General features: G+C 33.0%; 1 protein-coding gene across 1 annotated transcript; it reads right to left on the bottom strand.

Annotated features, from left to right (window-relative positions):
• Positions 1 to 799: 799 nt before the first annotated feature.
• Positions 800 to 24140, bottom strand: LOC148939583 (DNA mismatch repair protein Mlh3-like). The gene is made up of 5 exons (XM_089107017.1): positions 23935 to 24140; positions 12111 to 12310; positions 10396 to 10516; positions 6428 to 6570; positions 800 to 1012 (listed from the first exon to the last, which is right to left on the bottom strand). Exons 1-5 carry the CDS (start codon positions 24116 to 24118, stop codon positions 953 to 955), a joined length of 708 nt encoding a protein of 235 aa, XP_088963143.1. The 5' UTR covers positions 24119 to 24140; the 3' UTR covers positions 800 to 952.
• Positions 24141 to 24142: the final 2 nt, after the last annotated feature.

Here is a 24142-nt window from a genome sequence, read left to right as displayed (position 1 = left end):
AATTTTTTTACTTTTGCACCCATGACCAACTTGGCTTCAGTGCAAATAAATATAAGCATATCAACAGGAACTATGGGATCTCTTTTTGGCAATCTTACAGAAGAATTTACCGCAAAAACTTACAGTAGATTGCAAAAATGGAAAAAAAATATGTGTGGCATATATCCAATCTAAGTTTTGATAGGAAAGGTTCAAAGTTTTTCTTAAGGATACATGCACTCAACAATCTCAACATATGCACCACATACTTTTCAGTTAATTTAGAAATGTTTTTCTGTTCCAATCTGTTATCGCAAGTATTGTCCCTTCCTTTTTGTAGAGTGAAGTTTTTTTTTACAGGATAATATCATCTTAGCATTTTACAAAATCCCTTAATAGTTTTAAGAAGATCTTGTTCATTTTGTCTTAATGAAGATACTAGTCAATAAAAATTCCCTTGGTGGGGATCCAATAGAGCCAATTCATTAAATACCCTTATATACTGAATAATTTCTGTTCATTTGTTTTAAGTTTCAGTTGAAAAACTTGTCTTTTTTGTTGAATTTGGAGTAGAAACGGGCTGGGTCTTAACTTGGTACACATAATTCGAACGGAGGCAGACTATTTAAATACCAAATACTGTCACTTAAAAAAAAAAAGAAAAAAAAAAGCCGAAGACCCGAGTTGCCAAGCAAAGAGAATAAAACTCAAGAAAAGCCAGTTTTTCTGCAAATAATTTTATATTTGAAACCTGGAAAACCAAGCTTCAAATGATGCTTTCAGAAAGATTAATTTGTAGGTAAAATATATCAGATTTGGTTTATCTGCAGTATAATTCTGAAAATACAACAATGCTTACAAGTAGAAATAATACGATATATAGAAAACAGAATAAATAGAAATAATCTTGCCAATACATTAATTTCTTCTTTAACAAATGTAAAAAAGTGTCCAAAAAATAGTGAAGTCAGCACTACGCATTGAAATTTTTCTTCCTTGCTACAATATTTTTCACCGGCTTTGAAAGCTGCAACTAAACAAAACAAATAATTAATATGATGCACAAAAGTTGACATCCTGAAGCACGTGAAAAAGCAATAAATAGCCACTATAAATTAATCAATAAGTAATTAATAAATAAATAACTATAAATGAATTAATTGATTAATAAATAAATTAAGTAAACAAATAATTACTATGCTGCACAAAAGTTGACATCGTGAATTACGTAAAAAATAAATAAATAGTCGCTATAAGCTAATGATAATTACTTAATAAATAAAAAATAATAAATTAATTTACTGATTAGTAAATAAATTAAGTAAACAAATAATTACTATGCTGCATAAAAGTTGACATCGTGAAGTACGAAAAAAGCAATAAATAGCTACTATAAATTAATCAATGATTATCAAATAAATAAATTACAATAAATTAACTAACTGATTAATAAATAAATTAAGAAAGCTAATAATTACTATGCTGCCCAAAAGTTGACATCGTGATTTACAAAAAAAAAAAAAAATAGTCACTGTAAACTAATTGATTATCATTTAATAAATAAGTTACAACACATTAATTAACTGATTAATAAACAAATTAAGTAAATAAAAAATCACTATGCTGAGCACTATCACAGGGGTAATAACTATACTTACAGATAGCCAAATGAGTAGAGATTTATTGGACGTGACAACGCCTTTTTGACACGGATGATTACAGTAATAAGATTAAGTAATAATATTCTAGTCGCATAAATACTACATTTCTACTATCAGTAATACTGTTATCAGTATAGTATCATCTATAGATCGATATATCTATCGATCTATCGGTATGGCCTGTTATCGATCGATCGGTATGTTATCATCGACAAAGTGATAAATACTTTTACCGATCGTCGAAATCTATTATCACCAGAAAAGCAAAAATCGTAAGTAAAAACCATAGACGTATTATTAAATATTATATTATAAATAGACGTAATATTAATTAAAAATTATAGATCTATGTAAAAAACTAATGAGAAATAGTTAAGTACCGTTCAAGGTAGTGAATAAGGAGTACAATTCTTTGAATTATTATTAAAGTTGTACGGGAAATCTGTGATAAAGTTTTATACTTTCTTCTCACTGTGTTAAAAAATATAACAGAACCCAGTCCTATTTCCTGTATTAAAAATTGTACGCCGGATATTCAGGACCAAAAGGCGACTTCCGTCAGGTGTGTTTAAAAAACAAAAGAAGAAAGTATTACATTTAAAAATGAGTTCACGGAATAATTAAACAGTTGACTTTTAGGAATATTTTATTGACATTATAAGAAAGAGAGAGCACATCTATAACAAGTCAGACAAGTTTCATAACAATAGAGAAGTTGTCAGGACTTCCTGGAAGGCAATTGCACTGTCCATATCAAGAAATGGATATGGCTCCATGACATGTTAGATTTTTCTTTTGATTTTTTTGTGGTTTCATTTGCATTCAATTGACATTTGTTCTAGCTAGTGCTGTTTTGTTCCTGGCCTGTCTTACCAGGGGTGATTTTCACTGAAACATGTCATTTTCATGATACTGCTTGAAAGATCTAGAATTAACTATGGCTTAGTATTTTAGCCACAACCCCATCCCATCTCAGTTGGCCTTACAGGAGTTGCCACTAATTGTGTATGTCATAGTTAAACATGATTTAAATATACTAGCCTAGGTTATAGAGGTTGGATTTTTGCCCCGAATTATAGATAATTCATGGCACCTCCTATAGCCTAATTATTAAGCTATGCTAAAATATAAATTTTGCATAAACTTAAGTCTATAGCTATTTTATTTCCTAACCATTCTCTGTCTTAGGACTATAGAAATTATAGGCCTAGGTCAAATACTTAAAAGATCCTAAATTTGCAATTAGTTCAGGGGGGGGGTAATGAGGGAGAGGTTTATAAAAACAATTTTACACAACGCATTAAAAATTTGAATATATACATTTTTGTAACAAGTCAGACAATTTTTTTTGGGGGCGGGGGGGGAGTCAAACCCCTGTACCTCCCCTGGATACCAGCTTTTTAGCCAGTACCTTATAATGGCTTAATATTTCACTATCTTGTCTCCAATTGTCGAAATTTGGCAATCAAGCGACTTCATCCTCCTTATTTGGAAAGATTGAGAAATTTAAGAAAAAGGCCAAAAATTGTTAAAATAATTCCTTGTTAAATATCTTATTTTAATGTACTGAGAAGTGAGACACACAAGACAGAAAGTTCCTTGTACGTCAGAAACAAGAAAAAAGGATGGTACATTATACAGGTTTATTTTATTTAAAATGTGCAATTTTATGTTTTATTGCTCAGTTGAAGCAAAGAAAGTATAAATTATAGATTGAAGAGGGTAGTCAATTTCTAAACTTGTTCCAAAAACGATTGTATATTATAAGATAGTGTGTACTATATAGTATTTAAATACTGTATATTTATATAATATTGCATGTTGTAAATATATGGGTACAGTCATGGGCGCCCATAAGCTGAATTTCAGAGGGGCTTACCTGGCCTAATCGGCACTTCCAATGCTGTATAATAGAAATCTCAAAACAAAAATATAAAATATAAGGCAGCGTCATTCCGCCATCTTTGGGTTCTGTTTCATTGTCACTGGCGTTTGTAACACACTATAGTTTCATTTTTGCTTTCTTTTCAGCTGAAAAACATTTCCAAATGTCAGAATATCTCAACTATAGTTGAATAATTTGAAACGTAGCTATCGCAAAACTTTCTTTTTGACCTTTAGATCAAACACAGAAGATCTGTGTTTGATTTTATCGACAGGAAAGTTCTTGTTGTTGTTTGTTTGTAGCACTCCTGGGCAAGCTGCCCATTGTGCACGTCTCCATGATTTCATCGGAGCATTTTGGGATTAGCGTTATTCCACTTAAAAATTTCAGCTGCCCAGGATTTTTACTTTCTTTACCCAGGTTAAAAAAATTTAACAAAAAAAAAAAAAAAAAAAAACCATCTGGGTTTTTTCAAGGGGGTTAGGGAGGGGTTTTTAATAAACAAAAGGCAAAAAAAAAACAATAAGCCAATATCAGGCTGTATTCAACTCTGTCCAATGGTGTCACAAATGAGCCTCCATATTTACAACACAGGAAAAGGAAAGTTCTTTCTGCATTTTCTTCAGCTGTGTTGCCAAGGCGGGGAATTATTTGTTATTAGTCGCTATTGCCGTTTGTAACACACTCTTAGTTTCATTTTTGCTTTCTTTTCGCCTGAAATACATTTCCGAATGTCTAACTATAATATCTCAACTACAGTTGAATAATTTGAGAGTCTTAATTAGATATTATCACAAAATTGACGTTATATAATTATTTACCTGCAATCTCATTTTATTGCAAAAATAACAAGCAAAAACAAGTATATGTCTTGTTTTTGCGTCAGATTACATGTAATACTGTAATCTAACGTTATTGCAAAATTTTCCTATTTCTATATACTTTTGCCTTTTCATTTACTTCTTAAATATTTGACCCGGATTTCTAGCCTTTTTAGTCATCTCTAGCTTTTTTATTTCTATTTTTACGTGAAAACAAGCCCAAAACAAGTATCTTGCATTATGTAAGGTTTTTCTGAAAATTTAGTTCCTTTTTCAGAAGAGTTGCATAGTTGCCTGTAATTTTTTTTAACATAATTTTTCTACTTTAATTTTTTTTATACATTTTTTGAAATACTTGATTCCTTTTTTGTATGAAAACAAAACACAGAATATTTTTTAATATTGTTGAACTGGAATGTTGAGTACTAGCAACAAACTTAGTCTTCCATAGGCACAAATCCATTTCCTTTTATTATGTTTAATTTTCTACCATATTTTACTGTACTTCTACCGATTGAAAACATATGAGAAATTAAGACGTCTAAATGATGTTTTTAGGGCGTCCTGTATACCTGCTTAGGATTCGTTCCCCTTTTTCAATAGTTTTCATATGACTCACCCAATTGCACGGTTTTGATTCCTACAAAGACATTTCCAAGAAAAGCTGATAGGGAAGTCAAATAACTTTTTCTGTTTGAAAAATTAGACCCCCGCCCTTTCTTCTTATCCCGTAAACATATTTCTAAGAAAAATCTGGTATAATAATCAAAATTGGTATTTTAAAGAGATATTAAAACACATAAAAACCTATTCTAGTAATTATCGAAATCTTAATTAGCAGTACCAGACATGGTCTTTCAGTCTCAAAATCTACTAATTTAATATTTGTAATTTACTTTTCATAGTTTTAATATGACTCATCTATTTTTGCTGTTTTGACTGATTCTCCTCCTCCTCTCTTTCAGGACCCTTTTACAAAATTTATACTACCGTTCAACCATTTTCTATTGTTTTAACGACCCCCCTCTCTGCACGGCCGTTTACAAGAACAGCTGACTGGCAGTTTAAGTACTTCTACTGTTTTGAAAAATAAGCTACACGCCCATAACAACATTATTAAGAAAGGCTTATATGGTAATTTAAACCAATGCTTCAATAGCATTTCGATTTCAATTTTTCATTCAAATTTAAATCAATTGCAACCGTGAATACATATGAAAACGTATTTTAGTAAGACTCAAAATCCAGACTTGGTATTAAACGTCTAAAATCTTGATTTGGGGTTTCGACCGATTCTTCATAGTCTTAATATGAATACTATTTTGACCAAATCCTCCTTCCCCTCCCCCTCCCCATAAAGACACTTTAAAAAACGTTGATAAAGTCATCCAACCTATTTGACTTTTTTGATAATCCCTTTTTCCTCCAAAGAACGTTTTCAAGAGAAGAAGATTAGATATTTCGACCGCTTTTACTGTTTTGAAGGACTTGCCTCCCGTCCTTCCCCCATAAAAGTATATAAGAGAAAGTATTAAAAGAAAGTTATGGTACTTACTTAAACTATATACCAGCAGTTACTCTTGCTATACAATGGCCATAAATCACCAGCAGCTCTTGTCATTTACCTTGGAGTTGGACTATAAGTAACCATAAGCTGTTTGTAAACGTATTGTGAGTAAAATAGTAATAGGGGTTTATAGTTTTTACAAAATACATCTATTTTAGTAACACTCAAAATCTAGACTTGGTATTCAACGTCTAAAATCTTGATTTGGGGTTTCGACCAATTTTCCATTGTCTTAATATGAATACCATTTTGATTGTTTTGACCAAATCCTCCTCCCCCTCTCCATAGACACTTAAAAAAAAAAGCTGATACAGCAATCCAACCTATTTGACTTTTTCGACAATCCCTTTTTCCTCCTAAGAACGTTTTCAAGAGAAGAAGATTAGATATTTCAACCGCTTTTACTGTTTTGAAGAACTTGCCTCCCCTCCTCCCCCATAAAAGTATATAAAGGAGAGATGATTTGTAAATCAAATTAGTAATCTGCGATGACACTAACACATATAAAACCTACCTTAGCAACAGTGGGAATCTTGATTAACGGTACTATGCTTGGTCTACCATGGGCACACTGGAAGGGAAGCTTTTGGGCTGTCAAGAGTCTAATCAACTGCAAACATGAGTCTCGTGACATCTTGCGACCAAATCGAACTGAGCCTGCAAAAGAAGAAGCAGAAGAAAAAACTATAAGAACCTGCGAAAAAAGGAAAGTTGAAGAAAACAAACCTATTGAACCTGCAATCAATAAGTTGAGCAGAAATCAAACTGAACGTGAACACAAAGAGGTTACCATTTGACAGTAGTTCACGAGCAAAGAAAAAAAAACATAATTATATAAAATCAAGAGTTTATGTGATTTGTTTTGAGCAAATTTTGAATAATTTTCCAACATTTGCTGTTTAAAGTTAGTAAACCATACGAAAAATAATGAAAGATGCTGAGTTTTAGATCGATGGCAATCGAAAAGATTCCTACCAGTTTCTCAGTTTGAGATTAGTAGACCTCATGGAAATCATGGAAAATGGTCATGTATATTGAGCTCTTAATCTAGCAAAATAAACGAAACTACTTATAGTTTCCAAATCTAGAGCAGTGACAAGACTAGGGCCAATTGCAGCAATTTTGTATGTAAGTGAAAACTGTAGACTCTCATAAAGTTTGCTAGCAATTGACACAGACACCTAAATTTAGAAGACATTAAAACCTACAAAAAAGTAATAATACTCTCCAAATGGAACACATAGGGATACGGGGAAACAGTAATCATTGGTTTGAAACTTATTTGTCTGAAAGGTCTATCAGTATTGACCCTAAGCTTCAATATAAATTCCGTGTTGATTTTGGTGTCTCTCTAGGGTCTATCTTAGGACCTGTTTTATTCCTTATATGTAATAATACTCTCCAAGATAGAAAACATAGGGATACGGAGAAACAATTATCATTGGTTTGAAGCTTATTTGTCTGAAAGGTCTATCAGTATTGACCCTAAGCTTCAAGATTAATTCCCTGTTGATTTTGGTGTCCCTCAAGGGTCTATCTTAGGACCTGTTTTATTCCTTATATTCGTCAATGACCTTCTCACAGCTGTAGCCTAACCAACCAAACAAAATTGCTGTAGTATTTGTGATCACAATTTTGTCCCACTTAGCGAGACAGCTCAGGACCTAGTGCTATTGGCATTTGCAGATGATAGTACTCTTGGGTGTTCAAGAATTTAGGAATCTTCGCTTATCATGAACAGGTATTCTGTCCTATAAAGTACCTTTGCTTGCTTCGATGCTAATTCCTTGCTATACATCCATCTAAATCTAGTTTACTTATTTATTCCAGATTAGGTACTGCTTGTCCTTTGGTTCAAACTATTTACCACTCATGGCGATATAACTCGTCCCCCTGATAGACATGTTCAATTCCTGGGTATTTTATTGGACAAAAAACTTCCGTTTAGAGATCACTGTGCTCTTGTCGACTTAAGCTCTCCGGAAACCTAGGAGTTCTCCTTCAAAATGTTTAGGGAGCGTTGGCCCCACTCCTGTTCGTTGCAGCTTCTGTTCTTTTTGGATCTCATTTATTTAGTGAAAGTGATTATTATTATATTTTATTATTTATTGTATTAAATTATTATATTATTACTTCAATCATTATTTTATTATTATATATCGTTATGCTATATTATTATTATATACTATTATAATTATTTATTCTATTATTTAATTATATTTAGAGGTTAATGATAGCTTAGTGATTCATCTTTTAGTTTAAATCATTGGTTTACTTTATTTCTGCTCATTTTTAGTTTGGATTTTTGTTAGTTTGGAACTTCTTTTTCACAGGTCAGTTCATTCCCCCCCCTCTAACAAAAAAAAATAGAGAAAGAGGATGATTCCTACGGAAGCTTCGTCATTGTTTCCATGGTTCAATAATATAGGTCCTCTTTCACTCCCTCATTTAACCTCCCTCATATATTTACTACCGTCCAACAGCATGGCTATCAGATTTTTTCTTTTACCCTCCCAGTTTTCAAAATATATAACAGAGCAATTAAATTAGTACCTGAGGTGACAGGCCAGCTCAGCATTAATTTATAGGATGGTCAATCCGCATACATCTTTCTTTCCTCTTGTTTCTGTTTCAAGTATTTTCATGGACTCCTCCCTAACTTCTTCAAACAATTATCTTTCAAATTCTGAAATACGAAAGGAATCTTGCGTTTTCTTTTGTCTCAGAAATGACACGGATATTTTCAGTCATAAAGCTAAAACCATAAGATCAGATTTTAATCCAGTTTTATGTAGTGCCTTCATATGAAATTTCATACCTATGAAAATTCGGCTTTGTCGTTCTCATGGACATTTTAAAAAAGAGCTAATTGACCACCTCCTATGCCCTGAGAGTCAGTTTTTTCCTCCATTCTCGCTTTCCCCTCTATTTTTCCTTTTCAATTTGTTTAATCCACTTATTTTAATTGGTAGGGTATTTTTTGTTTTTGTTGTTAATATTTTTTCTTTTTCTTCTTCTTCTTGCCCTTTTGGTTGATTTTAGTACTATTATCTAATGTAATAATTAGTCTCCCACTCTCAAAGGCCAAAGAGCCTTTTTGGGGATCTAAAGCATTTTTAATTTTTTCTGTTTTATTTAAATAAATTAATTGCTTGATTAATATTCATGAAAATATTGCAATTATCGCATAAAGATATTTCAAACCATCGTTTTCTCTATTTTTTTTTGGGGGGGGGGGGAATGAACTGACATGTGAAAAAGAAGTTTAAAGAAGTCTAAAGCATTTTTAATTTTTTTTTGTTTTATTTAAATAAATTGATTGATTGATTAATATTCATGAAAATATTGCAATTATCGCATAAAGATATATCAAACCATCGTTTTTCTCTATTTTTTTTTGGGGGGGGAATGAACTGACCTGTGAAAAAGAAGTTAAGAAGTTACTATTTAACAAAAATCCAAATTCTAGATGAGCAGAAATAAATTAAAGCAATGATTCAAACTGATGATGGATCACTAAGCTATCATTAATCTCTAAATATAATAACATAAAAGAATAAATAATTATAATAATATATATTAATGATATAACATAATAAAATAATAAATATATAATGATATACATTATTTTATTATATTAAATAAAATAATGATAAAACAATAATTGAATTAATAATGTAATACTACTACTACTACTAACTCATCGCAGCACCAAGCCACCTGAGGCCAACACAGCTACGCACGCTCCTCCTCCATCCGAATCTATTCAAAGCCTCCCTTTTCACCTCCTCCCACAAAGTTCCCGTTTCCTTTAAATCTTTCTTTATGACGTCCTCCCAAACCAGACGAGGACGACCTGCTTTCCATTTAGCCCTAGACGGTTTGCCAAAAAGAACAATCTTCGATAATCTGTCATCCTTTATCCGCACAACATGCTCTAGCCACCTCAACCCTTCTTTCATTATTGCCCAAGAGAGCGGTATTGAACCACATTTATCGTAAAAAAATGTAGTACAATAAATAATAAAACATAATAATAATCACTATCACTAAATAAATGAGATCCAAAAATAACAAAAGTTACAACAAACAGGAGTGGGACCAACACCCCCTAAACATTTTGAAGGTCTGAGCGTCATTCGGACGTTACTGAAAACAATATTTTTTTTTTTTTTTTTTTTTTTTTTTTATAACTTTGATAAATCTGAAATGGCTGAGTCTTCTAAGCATGAGTATCGTTATATATATAAAAAGTCAATCATTTTTATTAGCTCTTCTCAGTAGTCCTGTTTAATATGATGCTTCTCTTTGTTTATTTAGTGATGTTAAGAAAAATAAATCACACTGCTCAAAACAGCAGCAACGTTCTGAATTTTAGAAGGCCCAGGGAATTTTAGCCCTAATCCTGTTTCCTCAATCCTTAATCCTGTAGAAAGCAACATTCACACTAGGTCAAAGAGGGGATGAGAAGCACAAGCTCACCTTGACAAGCCATTGAAGCCAGTGCAGACACTACTGTAGATGGAATAAACTCAGATCTTAATGGTGTATCTATAGCTTCATTTATCGTATCTGACACAAGCTGCTGCAACTGATCTCTTGTCTTCAAATAAAAAAAAATAGCACAGATAAACTATTTCATACACCATATTGTTAAAAAATACCAAATGAAAAAAAAAACTATATAAAATGATTTTACATTTCCAGGTTTAAGAATAAATTAATAGTTAAACGGCTCAACAATCAAGAATAAAAAGCATCCTTAAAATAAAATCGAGAACTAAATAAATAAAATAAGAATAAAAGGAAAGAACAAGAAAGAAGAGACGGGAAAAGCCATAGCCAGGCATCTTTCTAAAAACCCGAATTCTGTGGGATAGATATAAAATCCTGTCAATCAAGTAGGTTCTTTGCGCATAACAAGCCATATGCGCTAAAGCAAACTTTACATAGATTCCTGAAAACACATCCGCAGGGGAGATCGACCTGTGAGGGAGATTCATGTTTAGGTGTGGAGGTCTTGCTAGACTAATGTCAATGCCGCTTAAAGACTTCCACCAATGCGTTGAAAGCCTAAAAATTAGTGGATTGAAGTGATATTTGTATCAAATATCCTCTAACTGGATTTCCACTTTTTTTTTACACAAAAGAAGTAAGAATAATTATTGGGGGGGGGGGCTTCCTGAATAATCTTTCTATTTAATAATTATTTCTAGGTAGAAATATCTTTAATTTTTAGATTATTTTACTAAGACATTGTCTTATATAAATTAACAGAGTTCAGTACCTTCTTAGACAAATATTTATAGTAAATTCAGTGGAAATGTGCTTCCACCTGGAAAACATTACTATACACTTTTTTCTACGATAAAGACGAGTCTAGCTGACCCCCATACTGTTAAAATTCAGAATCAGACCAAGAAGGGAAAATAGATAAATTCGTCATATATTTATAGTATATTTTAGCTGTATAAGTGACTTTAGGCACAATACAAAATAAAGATATATTTAATAAGTGAAAGGCTGATAGAAAACTACAAAAAAGACAGAGCTGGTTTTAGTGATGGATGACAGAGTAAGGGTAAGAGGGCACTTACCCTTTACAAAATTTAAATAGCCTATCTAACAGACATAATTACTTTGTATTGTTTTATTTTATTTTTATTAAAATAAAGTAGAGGATAAAGTTAATAAATAATAAATACGAATAATTAATAAATTATTAATAAATAAAATAAGAATAAATTAAAGAGAAAAGTAACTAATTAACGATAATTAAAATAACCAATAATAATTAAACAATTGAAATAACAAATTAAAAATAGTTGACAAATAAATTTTTGATTAATTAATAAATTAAAAATAATTATGTTAATAAATGAAATTCATGTTAAAATTTTGTGGGAAAAAGGGGGGGGGGTGGGGCACTAATCAAGATTTTGCGCGGGGCACAAGAGAGGCCAGAACTGCTACTGGGAAAAGTATACCTTATATACTGATCGACACAGAAAACTTACCGGAAAAACTGATATCTTAAAAGACAAAAAAAAAAAAAAAAATCGCCGAAAAGGCCACTCGACATCCTGACACACAGACGCAATTACTGAATAAAGGACCTTGTACTAGTCTGAGACATAAAAATTATGGAAAAATTCCTGATGTATTGACACTCAGATAAACTTAATGAGATAAAATACCTGATACTTCTTCCTGAGTAGAAAACATAGTGGGACAGATACTATTTCAAGGCCAGTTGCAATATTCTTAAAAGTTACACCACATTTCTGCAAGAGGTCAACTTTGGTACCTACACTTTTCTTTTTTTCTTCACAGAGAGGTAAAATTAATGGCTGATTCAACAGAGAATGCATAACGGTTCCATTTGGCTGAATATGATCTAAACGAAAAGTCTTTAATTAGTCTATAATTTATATATAGTCTATAATTAGTCTATAATTAGACTATAATTAGTCTAAACGACAAGATTATATTTAGACTATAATAGGGGAGATATAAACCCCTAGGGGGCGTGTGGACAAGAAAATTGCTGAAAAACTCACCCATTTCCAACTTGGCTTATCCCAGTACATACATCCAGGGGTGTCTCGAGACTTATTTTATTGGGGGGGGGGGGGAACGATCTTCGTAAATTTTACTGAATCGCTACCTTATTTATGCCAAATTATTTGCAGAAATCAAGAATTTTGCTAAATTTCGGCCAATTTTGCAAAATTGCTCGAAATACCAAACCGTTGGAGGGGCGCCACGCACATCCCCTCCCCCCCCTCGGGACTCCCCTGCATACATCAGTGGACTTTTAACCTGTAAACTGAAAATCAAGCTCGAAAAAGAATAAATATTATTATCGATTTGTTAAGATATATGAAAACAGTAAGATGGCAGTCCTATCCCTGATACCTATCTTAATTTAGTTGATGGTAATTACAATTGAAATAAAGAATACGAAGATGGGAAAATATGGTGGTCAGCACAATATTTCTTTAAAACGAAAGGAGAGATTCTTAGAATCTTTGCTCTGTTTTTCGGAAGAAGAAGAAGAAGAAGAGGTAAATTTTTCGCAAATCATACTATTGACTTACGAATAACGTGAATATATCACTCGATGCCTTTTTTATGCTCTTTACGAATATAGTAATCATTTCTATCGGGAATTCAAATTTAAGCCCTTTTTGAGCTCTTGAAAATTACAAAAATATAAAAACCTAACCTGGGTACCCTTCCCCCCCCCAAAAACAACAACACTTTAAGTATCGTATACGCTATTAAAACCACGCTATACATTGTATTTCTTTACAGCGGTGTCTTGCATCATCCCGTCAAAATGGGTTTTTCATTCAGTCTTCAGTTTGAGATATATAAAAGAGAGGGTAGGCCTATATTGAAGGAGTACCTGCAAAATTTATTGTTACAATTTTCACTTATCCAAATTAATTGTGGAAAGTCAGTGCTTGTGGATTAACAAAAGGATTTATTATGAAACAGTAAGTTTAAAACAGATGTTTTAAGCCTTTTTACACACTATATTTTTTTACATTTTTGTCGTTATATTTTTTATATATTTATATTTTGTCACTAGGTAGTTTTTTTAAAACTATTTTTTTCCACTTGCAAAGGTCAAGTCTATGAGTCTATGAGTTGCAATGGAACCAAATCACTAACCGTCCAGAAACAAAGAAAAAAAAGATGGCCTGGTTTATCTTTAAAGAGGTTCAAACATGGGCAGTGGCGTAGTTACACAGTTATACATTTATTACTCACTTATGCAAAATAATTATTAGTATTGAAAAAAAACATGGACTAATAAAAAGAAAAAAAGAGATTATGTCTAGATGTGTGGACACAAAAATATGGATTGATTGAAAGTAACAAATTAATATGTACTTTATGTGCGTACATATATACTTGCCTTCAAGACTTACAATATTGAGCTTTTTTTTGTTTTTCTTAAACGTGAAGAATTGTAAAAGATGAAGAATGGTAAATATGAATGTTTTAGTAGACATGTATATAATTTTGGAGAACTTTCAGCAACTCTTGGCATTGGTACCAACTGGAACCAATGACGGCAAGTTTTTGAAAAACGTGTTCTTAGATTGTTCAGAAAACTCATTTAATGACTTTGCAAGTAAAAACAAATAACTGACATAATCAAAGAAATGCTATTGTCAGCTAGAGCAGTTCACTGTCACATTGAATATAAGGGCAAAATTATGAATGAGCTGGAAAAAAAGAATATTATCTAGTAACGGAATTAATAATGGCGTCAATGAAAGTACATTCACTAAATGACAGTTTTGAACCTAAATATCACTTACACTTAAATAACATTACTAAAATAATATAAATCCACAAAACAGAGCATTGACGACTATATTAGTTTAATACATAGGGACAGATTGCAGTATTAATTATATCATAAAACAAAACTTAAAGCTCCATTTAATTGATGTCTTAATTGACAATTAATGACAATAATATAGAGTTTTTTATTAAGATTTCTAACAAAAGTTCTTGAAAATTTCATTTCATTTATTCTATTCTCTTTTATTTTGCACTGGAATAATATGTACGCTTTTATACCCACTTGGCTGCGCACAAGTTTAACCCAGAACATAGTTTTACGCGCAATATCTAATAATAGTTCTTAAAAATTTGTATTTAATTTCATTTTTTTTAATAAGATGTAATATTATTTACCTGTTTCATTGCTTAGGATGTGACTTCAACCCCACAAACCCTATTCTAACAACAGTTATTATCAAATTTCATTCCATTTTACTTATTTTATTTTGTTATGCTTTGAATGAAGTGTAATGTATGTACCTGTTTGGTTGCACACAAGTTTAACCCTGTAAATTGTTTCTTCCCTATGGTTTCAACAACATTTATTCTAATTTCATTTTATTTATAATATTTGGTGTAATAACAATACGGAAAAAAATTTAACAAAATAAATAAAATGATACTTAATTTTCTGGTGAATTTTTTCAAATCATAGTCCGTTAGCACGATATTTATTTATTTATTTTGTTTTTTATATTTATTTTGTTTTTTTATTTAAATATTTTGTTGGAAATAATTGTGCAAAAGTCCTTTGTAAGTTTTGAACTGATTTTATAAACTTAATTATTAAAAAAAAGGAACTCAAAACAAGATGTTGTGTTGAAGTAGCTTTTCTTACATTGGAACACTTTGAATGTGACACTAATTTCCAAACACTTTTGCAGATTGCGCTGATTTGTAGTGGGTTTTCCTCTAGAAGTTCTAATAATTCAATTACTTTTGGAATCGTTATTTAGATTAACGTTAATTATCATTAACATGCAAATAGCAGCTCATCGCATGAATTCTTGTTTAAGAAAACTGAAAAGATATATCTTGTTATTTTTTCCACGAAAAAGACTAGGTCAATAAAAAACAAACAGAAATTAATTTAAAAAAACTTATCTGCGCAAGACAGGTTTTTCAAAGAAAATTAAATTATAGAAGATTGAATTCAATTAAATTAAATAAGAAAATTAAAGAGCTCCATTAAGCCAAGAATGAGCAAAGATAATGTCAAATAATCTTCCAAGCGTAAAACTGTCACAGATCAATATCAATGAAACTCAAAACGAACAGAAATTAAAATAAACAGCCGAGTGAAACTCAAAACGAGCAAAAATTAGCAAGAGTAGGGCTGGTAACCTCTATGCCTTCTCAAGACCAGAACGCAATTTGTGCTTTACTACAAACAAAATACGTTTGAAATGTTTTCACCTTTCTTACCATCATAAATAAAAAATTATCAAAACCTTAAGGAAGAAATCTCAGTATATGTCAATTCAACTGACAATTAAACTGCTTAGAAGACTCAATGTGTTACAAGGAATATTTTTACTGAAATGCTTCATTTTTGAAGCTCCGTCACTGAACAACATAATTTCTCAGAAAATTTTAATGAAAGAACTAGCCAAAGAAGTGAGGTATGTTTATGAAATATGTACTAATAAATATATATATATATATGTATATATATACTATATATATATATATATATATATATATATATATATATATATATATATATATATATATATATATATATATATATATATATATATATATATATATATATATATATATATATATATATATATATATATATATATATATACATATATTAGTACATATTTCATAAACATACCTCACTTCTTTGGCTTGTTCTTTCATTAAAGTTTTCTGAGAAATTATGTTGTTCAGTGACGGAGCTTCAAAAATGAAGCAATTCAGTAAAAATATTCCTTGTAACACATTGAGTCTTCTGAGCAGCGTTTTGAAGAAGTCGTCAAGATGTCAAGCCATCAAAAAATCAAATGCCCTGACTTTTTGGAATTTTTTTTTAGACAAATTCACAGAAACTACAAAATACTGAGTCCCCGAATATTCTTAGATTAAAAAAAAAATAAATCTCCATGTCAAGTCAATATTTCACAGATCAAGGTTCGAAGAGTCCGATTTTACAAATTAAAAAGTGACTTTTGGGACATCACGTGTAATCCCAATACAGAATAAAAAAAAAACTTCGAATCCAGAGTTTTTTTTTATCTGTCTTTTTCGATCTTTTATTTCTTTATGTTTTTGAAAAATTCGTTTAATTTATTTCTTAATTGTCAGATTATTTAATTATATTATGAGGAGCGGAGAAAAATTATTTACCCCCTTCCCCAAAATTTTGAGTCCCTTTAACCACCCTTTCCCCCAAAAAACCTTTCCCTGAAACTTCCAATTCGATCTTCAAGATATTTATCGGAATCTGCCAACACTATTGACTATATAAAGTAAAAGATACCTTCTATGACCGATTTCTTCCTTTATTTGCTTGATGTCTTCTCTACTAAATATCTTAAATTCTTCAAGGACTTTGATGATTTCATCCAAATCCAAGTCCTTGAAGAATCTAAGATATTAAACAGAATAGAAGAAAATAACGACAGCATTCCTAATTCCTTTAAAAGCGCCCTGGAAAGCAGAAGCAATGCAAAATCAATGAAATTTTTGGTTAGAAAAAGGTTTAGAAGTTCAAGGACAGAGAAAATGAAATTTGACTCTTTTAAAATGGAGACTTACATAACCATTGGCATGGTTTCTGGTGGTAGTGGGGGGGGGGGGTAGTGGTGGTCTGGTGTTAGAGGGGTAGTGGTGGTGCTGCTGTTATCCCCCAAATAATTCGAAAAAAATTTTATATAGCCCCAGGGGCCTTTACTCTCCAGATGTAGTATCTCTGGTCTCGTCCTCTCACCTCGCCTAAACCGGTAGGATGTCCTTCTGTACACCTCTCTTTCCCATATCCAGAATGAGTTGCGGCCATGGAGAAGTGAGTCGTAGGCACGGTGGACGTCATGTAGACCTATAACAATGGACTCCTTCGATTCATCAGCGTCAATCAAGATCGAAGCCAAAGCAGAAATGGCGTGACCGCAACCAAGACCCTTCTGGAACACAAACTAGGAAGGGGGAGTCCAGCATTTTTCCTGGATTTCCTCAATGACCAATAGTTCGAAGACTTTGCAGGCGTTGGTGCCACTGTCATTGGTCTGAACGAATCACATTCCGAACTACTTTTTCCTTTCTTTGGGACAGGCCTAAGCGACCCAGTACTGAATGCCGATGGTACGAGTCCAGTAGTGAAGACCATCTGAAAGAGAAGAGTTAGGTGTCCCATGAAAGTCTAGAAAATCGGTATCTGGAATTGATGAGAGGAGGGATAAAAGCTTTCTTCGAACAGAAAAGTTAAGATCCTGTTTTGGGGTTGAAAACTCATCAAGATAATAGTTTATCCATGTTAAAGATGGAATATATGACTCGGGACCCAGTGAAGGGCGGATACGCGGTCAATACCAGCCAACTTCTTCTTTTTCAACCGTCAGATCGCAGACGCCACCTGTGATTAGGTAACTAGAAAATCGGTATCTGGAATTCATGAGAGGAGGGATGAAAGCTTTTCTTGAACAGAAATGTTAAGATCCTGTTTTGTGGCTGAAAACTCATCAAGGTAATAGTTTATCCATGTTAAAGATGGAATATCTGACTCGGGACCCGCTGACTCTTTCTTATCGAACATTTTGCATAACATATTAGGATTTTTAATTACTTTTTCAGAAAGCTGAGATTTCTACTGCGCGCGGGGACGAGCAACTTCCTTCCCAAACTTATGCTTAGATGCAACTCTAATTTCTTTAACTATTCCTGAGCGTGGTCTACCACATTCGTTCTAAATCCCGTGCCAGAAGGTAGTTCGGTCGCATGCTAATTGTAACAAAGGGTTAGAAGACCATCCCTTTTCTAGAGTTCCTTGTTTGACACGAGACTTGGGCATTCTCTGAGATTCGGCAAACAGAAGAGCGTGGGTCAGTTCGGCGTAATAAATATTAAGACCTAGCCACGCATCTCTTTCATCACAATGAGAGAATTTCATAAGTAGGTACGCGAATTCTTGACAGAACAAGATCACAAGAATATTGAAACTTTTCTTTATCAATTTTACGCCAAACCGGAACTTCATGCCACCTCTGAGTGAATACAGACAAATTATTCGCAGCGGATAACGAGGTAGACCTACTGATAATATACTAAACTGGAAAATGATCCGAAGTGAAACTATTCGGAAGTACAAGAGCCTCATGTACTGGCAAAGAACCAGAGCTAAAAATATGGTCTAGATTGGACGTAGAACCAGATTGGTGGATATACGAAAAGTCCAGGTTTTTCCGGTGAATAGTAAAGCGGTTCTCAAGTATCCCTATCAAAATGCAACAACGACTATTTTTGGCAATAACATCAACTTATAAATTATAGTTTAAGTCACCCACGATTATACACTCAAGGGACTCGCAATCGGCTTTCTTAAGGCAACGGGCTAGTTTGGCAGCACTTATAGCAAAAGCACTATCAGATTTGTCGTCATGGTAATCAGTTGGAAGGTACACATTTATAACTAGCAGGTTATCTACTATAGTTGCAAGAAAATGCTATCATTATATAAAGGCCGTGAGAAATAAAAATCCTGTGAATAAGTTCCAAGTTGGACTTTTTAAAATCATTGCAAAGTTGAGACCTTTCTTTATAGAATGAACTGTTTTTAGCGCCACAAGCAGGGAAGGATTATATCTAGCAATTTAAAGACCTGAGCTGTGGTTTCATTCCTAAAACTTTAATCCGCGCAGCACAAAAACACCCTAAAAGCAAGAAATTAAGCTGATTATATGCACAGTACAATTTACGTTTACATTTTTTTGCCCTTTAATGAAAACGAATTTTATTAAAAATATTTTCTTTTGTACTTAATATTGAAAATAAACAATAAAATGTTGAACTGATAAGCTTTCAGCAATTAATATCATTGCACATCACCTATTCAGTTTAATTTATTAGTTCTTTCTAAAAATAGTTCAAGACGAATATGGTTTCACTACAAACAAGATTTTGGATACTGCGCCCTTCCTTAAATGTAAAAACTTAAAGCCTAGTGCGTCATTGGCACTTCAATGAAAACGAATTATATTACAAATATTTTCTTTTGCAGTTATTACAGCATTGAAAATGAAAATAAAATTACAGTGAAATAAAATTTTGAGCTGATGGATCTTTCAACAATTATTATCATTGTATTTCAAATATTCAACTTGATTTTGTTTATATTTTCCAAGACTGTTCGAGACACATATATTCTTCAGTAAAGCGCCAATGACGCAGTAAATTTTAGACCTTTACAATGAGAGAAGGAGGCGATACCCAAACTCTTGTTTGTAGTGATTTTTTTTCGTTTCAAGCTTGATTTGCATATTCAATTTTAGTTTAATTCTTTTTAAGATTTATTTATTAATTTGCATTAATATCTATTGTATGTTTGTTTGCATTGATTTGCATTGAAAACCCAAGTACCTTTCGGCGCTAGTGCAGATAACCAGCAATTTCCTTCCTCTCGGAGGTTGTTTCCTCAAATAAACATGCAACGTTTGACTCTAGATCCGCTCCTGTATGGTTAAATTAAGAATTGGCTCGGCAATTTTATTTACGAACTTTACCACTGCAAATAATATTGCTAGTATAAGCAGGGTTTGATCACTTTAAAATTCGTTTGTTTTGTTGTTTTTTGTTTTCATTTTTTTTTATATGCTGCAAAATGACAGAATCTTTAATTTTATATAATTGTATTCGTCATAAGCCGCAGAACAAAAAGTGATTGAATTAAACAAATTAGCAGAGAGTGACATTGAACCTTTGTCTTTTTTTATTTATAAAAGGTTAGTGATGTCTATTATAATATCAATAAATCAAATACAAGATTTGTTTAATGTAAACACTAAGCGTATTTTACTTAGGAGAAATAGCCAGTTAAATTTAAGTTTAAAAACTTGGATTTATAATGGTATACACCAAAGAGAAAAAGAGAGATTATTTCCCTATAGACTTTATTAACCATAGGGTGCAAAGCACACAAAATCACAAAGCCTTTGTTTCTAGTGTAGCTAGGATCATCTTCCGAATCACCCCACCGAAACGTTAAGTGGATGGGAAATATTAGGTTATACCACAATTAGAAATAATTAGTTAGTATTTTTAATTAAGTAAACAATTAAGCTTTTTCTTATTTATAAGAGAATGCTGAAGAGGCTCTTGTGAAATTTAATAACAACCTGAAATATTCTGGCTTAGACAGGATATTTTTATATAACCCTTCACTATGATACAAGAAACCCGGCCCTTTAATTGGTTTTCTATTACTATTCATCTTCACCCTTCTAGTCTTGCATTCAAACGAGCGGGAGGATATCCCACACTTTTCCTTAAATCACACGACTTATAGGATCCAACATATAATCCCTTATATTCTGTGTCATTCGCTTTCTTTATCGTCCTTTTCAAATTTTGCCTACCTCCCAAAATGAATTCCTTCTTATGTGCCTACCTCCCAAAAATGAATTCCTTCTTATGTGCCTACCTCCCAAAATGAATTCCTTCTTATGTGCCTACCTCCCAAAATGAATTCCTTCTTATGTGCCTACCTCCAGTATAGAGGGTTTGTCCGGAAAGCAATAGGAATGATTTTCTTCCACCGCGACTGTACTTCGGAGCGTCCACGCGCCAACTAAATTCGGTAGAGGGCGTTCCTAGCTAACGAACGAGCAACAGGTCAGTTATCTCCAAGCACCTGGATGGCCAGGACAGGTATTTTTGCGTTCGTTGGAGCTTTAAAATATGTGTGAAATCGGTAAATCTGCAACAGATACGTTTGATATGATCAAGCAGGCTTACCCAGATGTTGCTTTAGCAAGAAGTGGCATGTTTCGGTGGCACCAGGCCTTTTTGAGGACCGGGAAGAGGTCACCTATGAAGACCATGCTGGAAGACCTTCGACGAACACCGACAATGTGACTCGTGTGCGCAAAGTTTTGAACTCGGACCGTCGACTAAGTATTCGTTCAATTGCCCAAATGTTAAATTTACCAAAATCTGTCGTTCGTGACATTGTGACGGTGCATTTGAACATGCAGAAGGTTTTCGCGAAGATGGCCCCAAAAGTGCTCACTGACGACCAGAAGTTGCGGCGGGTGGAAGTGTGCCAACAAAGTATTAACATGTGTGAAAGCGACCCCCGATTTTTGAATATCGTAATCACAGGTGACGAGTCCAGGATATTTCAGCATGATCCCACGACAAAGAATCTTTCAAGTGGCACACGTTGGCGTCTTCTCGCCCAAAAAAAAGCAAGAACGAGCAAATCGATGCTCATTATCTTTTCTGACATCAAAGACATCGTCCACCATGAACTTGTTCCTCCTGGACACGCCATCAATGCCAAGTTTTATGTGGAACGGCTCGTGAGACTCAAACAAAGGGTCCATCGGGTCCGACAAGACATCGCAGCCGACTGGAAGTTGCACCACGACAACGCTCAGTTCATGTCGCCTTTCTAGTGAAATACTAACCGACCAAGACCGGCATCTCAACACTTCCGCACCCACCCTTCAGCCCAGATGTGGGCCCCCCGGACTTTTTTTTTGCTTCCTCTCCTGAAAAGGCCAATGAAAGGCATGAATTTTGAGCTGACAGAGGGGATCCAACCAGCATGCACCGCGGCTCTCAAGGTTATTCCGAAGAATGCATATCATCACGCCTTCAATGCTTGGAAACCCCGCTGGCAGCGCTGCATCGACGCAGAAGGAGTCTATTTTGACAGTTTTTAAAGAATCGTAGTGACTGGCTCAATAAATGTTTTTAATTGACTCAGTCCTATTACTTTCCAGACAAACCCTGTAAAGAAACCTTCCCCTATCTTATCTCAACTGGACATAAATCTTCTAACGCCATTAGGTGAACAGCATAATAGAAAAGAATTTCAACCGGGACAACTTTGAGATCAGTTAATAAATCCATTCAAACAACGACATCATCAAATTAGGCAAAATTCATTTTAATTAAGTATGAAGTAATTTATAAAGTTGAACTACCGTTTTGCCAAAGAGAAAAGGAAAAATTTGTGTTAAAATATAGACTTTTATGTAAAACTGATCTTCCATTTCATTGGTTTATTTTTGTGACGCATTTTCTTAAGACAATGGAGCTTAAACATGAAGGTTTGAGCAATTATAAAATGAAGATACCCGTTCGTAGGGAAACGATAGCAAAATTCATAGTTCAAGTTGCAATTGGTTGGTGTTTTGGCTAACATCGTTATCATATTGGACGTAATATCCATACTGCATGTACAGCTTTTTTATTTTATTTTTTCAATACCCGAAAGGACTGTTTATATATATCCAGTACTGCTTTTATCCCGCAATTTCTTGTTGCAAACAAAAGCGAAATAAAAATTTTATACCAGAAACATAGTATATATAAAAAAAGCAAACAGAATAATCATTCTGAAGGTAATAATAATTAAAAGAACAACTGCCTAAATAAAAAGAACAAAAGTTTTGTTCTTAAACTAAATAAAAGAACACAGGTTTTACAACTGCCAAACTATAAATTGAGCAAAAATAAATAGTATACCATTGCGCTGCTTCCCCCCAATAGAATCCATTTCCAAGCAGGGGTGAAAATTAGAGGGAGGATGGAGGCAGTGTGCACATTCTGCTAGTGCGTGTCCATTAATATTTGATCATTAATTTTTTCCCAGAAGCTTATAATGTAGAAGAGGTGGTCGAATAAGTTTTGGAGGAGGCTCAGTCAATAGGAAATCATAAGTTCCAGTGTTTTTTTTCCAAGATTCAGCCTACTTTTCCACCAATTACTATTGAATGTGTTATTACTGACTACAGTGTCTTTAAGAAATTCCTATTGTAGTGTAACGGCCCTTGTGTTTAAGCAGTTGTTTTGAAAAAGTCTTCAGGTAGGTACATAATTAAGAAATAATTAACATTTCCTAGGTTTAAATATAGAAAAAATTGCTAATATGATTTTACCCCCATATTATGGTATTTTATTCTTACAAACTGGATGTCCGAAATCAGGCACTGTCCAAGCACTCAGGTATTATTCTAGGCACAAGATTACTAAAGGGATAAACTAGACAATTAATTAAACTGATGAAACTCTAGATGAAGGGGTATTTACTTTTTTAAGTCCAGGGAAATCAGAATCATGGAAATACTTTAAAAATGAAAGTGATGCTTGAAAAGAAATGCTCAACTGGTCTTATACTACAGGGCAACTCTAAAACCCCAATTTACCCTAAGTTTCCCAGGGAGTATCATAATTTACCCTGTTTTACCTTATTTTACCAATTTTACTTACCAAGTTTTTATTTTACTGTAATTTTACAACATAACCTACATAATATAGGCATCCACATAAACAGATCAGTTTTATTTAGTTTAGCTTTTCCTTTATCTATTACAGTAGTTCCCAATCATGGGTTATGCACTAAATATATTGGTGCGCACTAGCAGAATGGACATAAAGCAATTGAAGATAAAAAAATCTAGCAGAAGAACTTCAGAACTCTTGGTGTACCTCCTTGAATGTAATCAATCTTCTCTTCATCAGCATTCTCTTCATTACTCGAACTTGAAGTCATACTAATCTCCGTCACTTCCAATTTAGACTTCCTTTTAGGCTTCTTTGTGGGTCCCATATTCTGAAAAGGGAGATAAGGTAGGTAATTGCTAGTTACCTGCAGGTGTAACAATCTATTCATCACTTATCACAATCTCTTCATCAC

Source organism: Artemia sp. Qi Xiang Cuo, chromosome 21 (genome assembly GCF_049724085.1).
Source record: "Artemia sp. Qi Xiang Cuo chromosome 21, ASM4972408v1, whole genome shotgun sequence".
In the NCBI taxonomy this organism is placed as follows: Eukaryota; Metazoa; Arthropoda; class Branchiopoda; order Anostraca; family Artemiidae; genus Artemia; species Artemia sp. Qi Xiang Cuo.
This window is presented reverse-complemented; position numbering and strand designations above follow the sequence as displayed.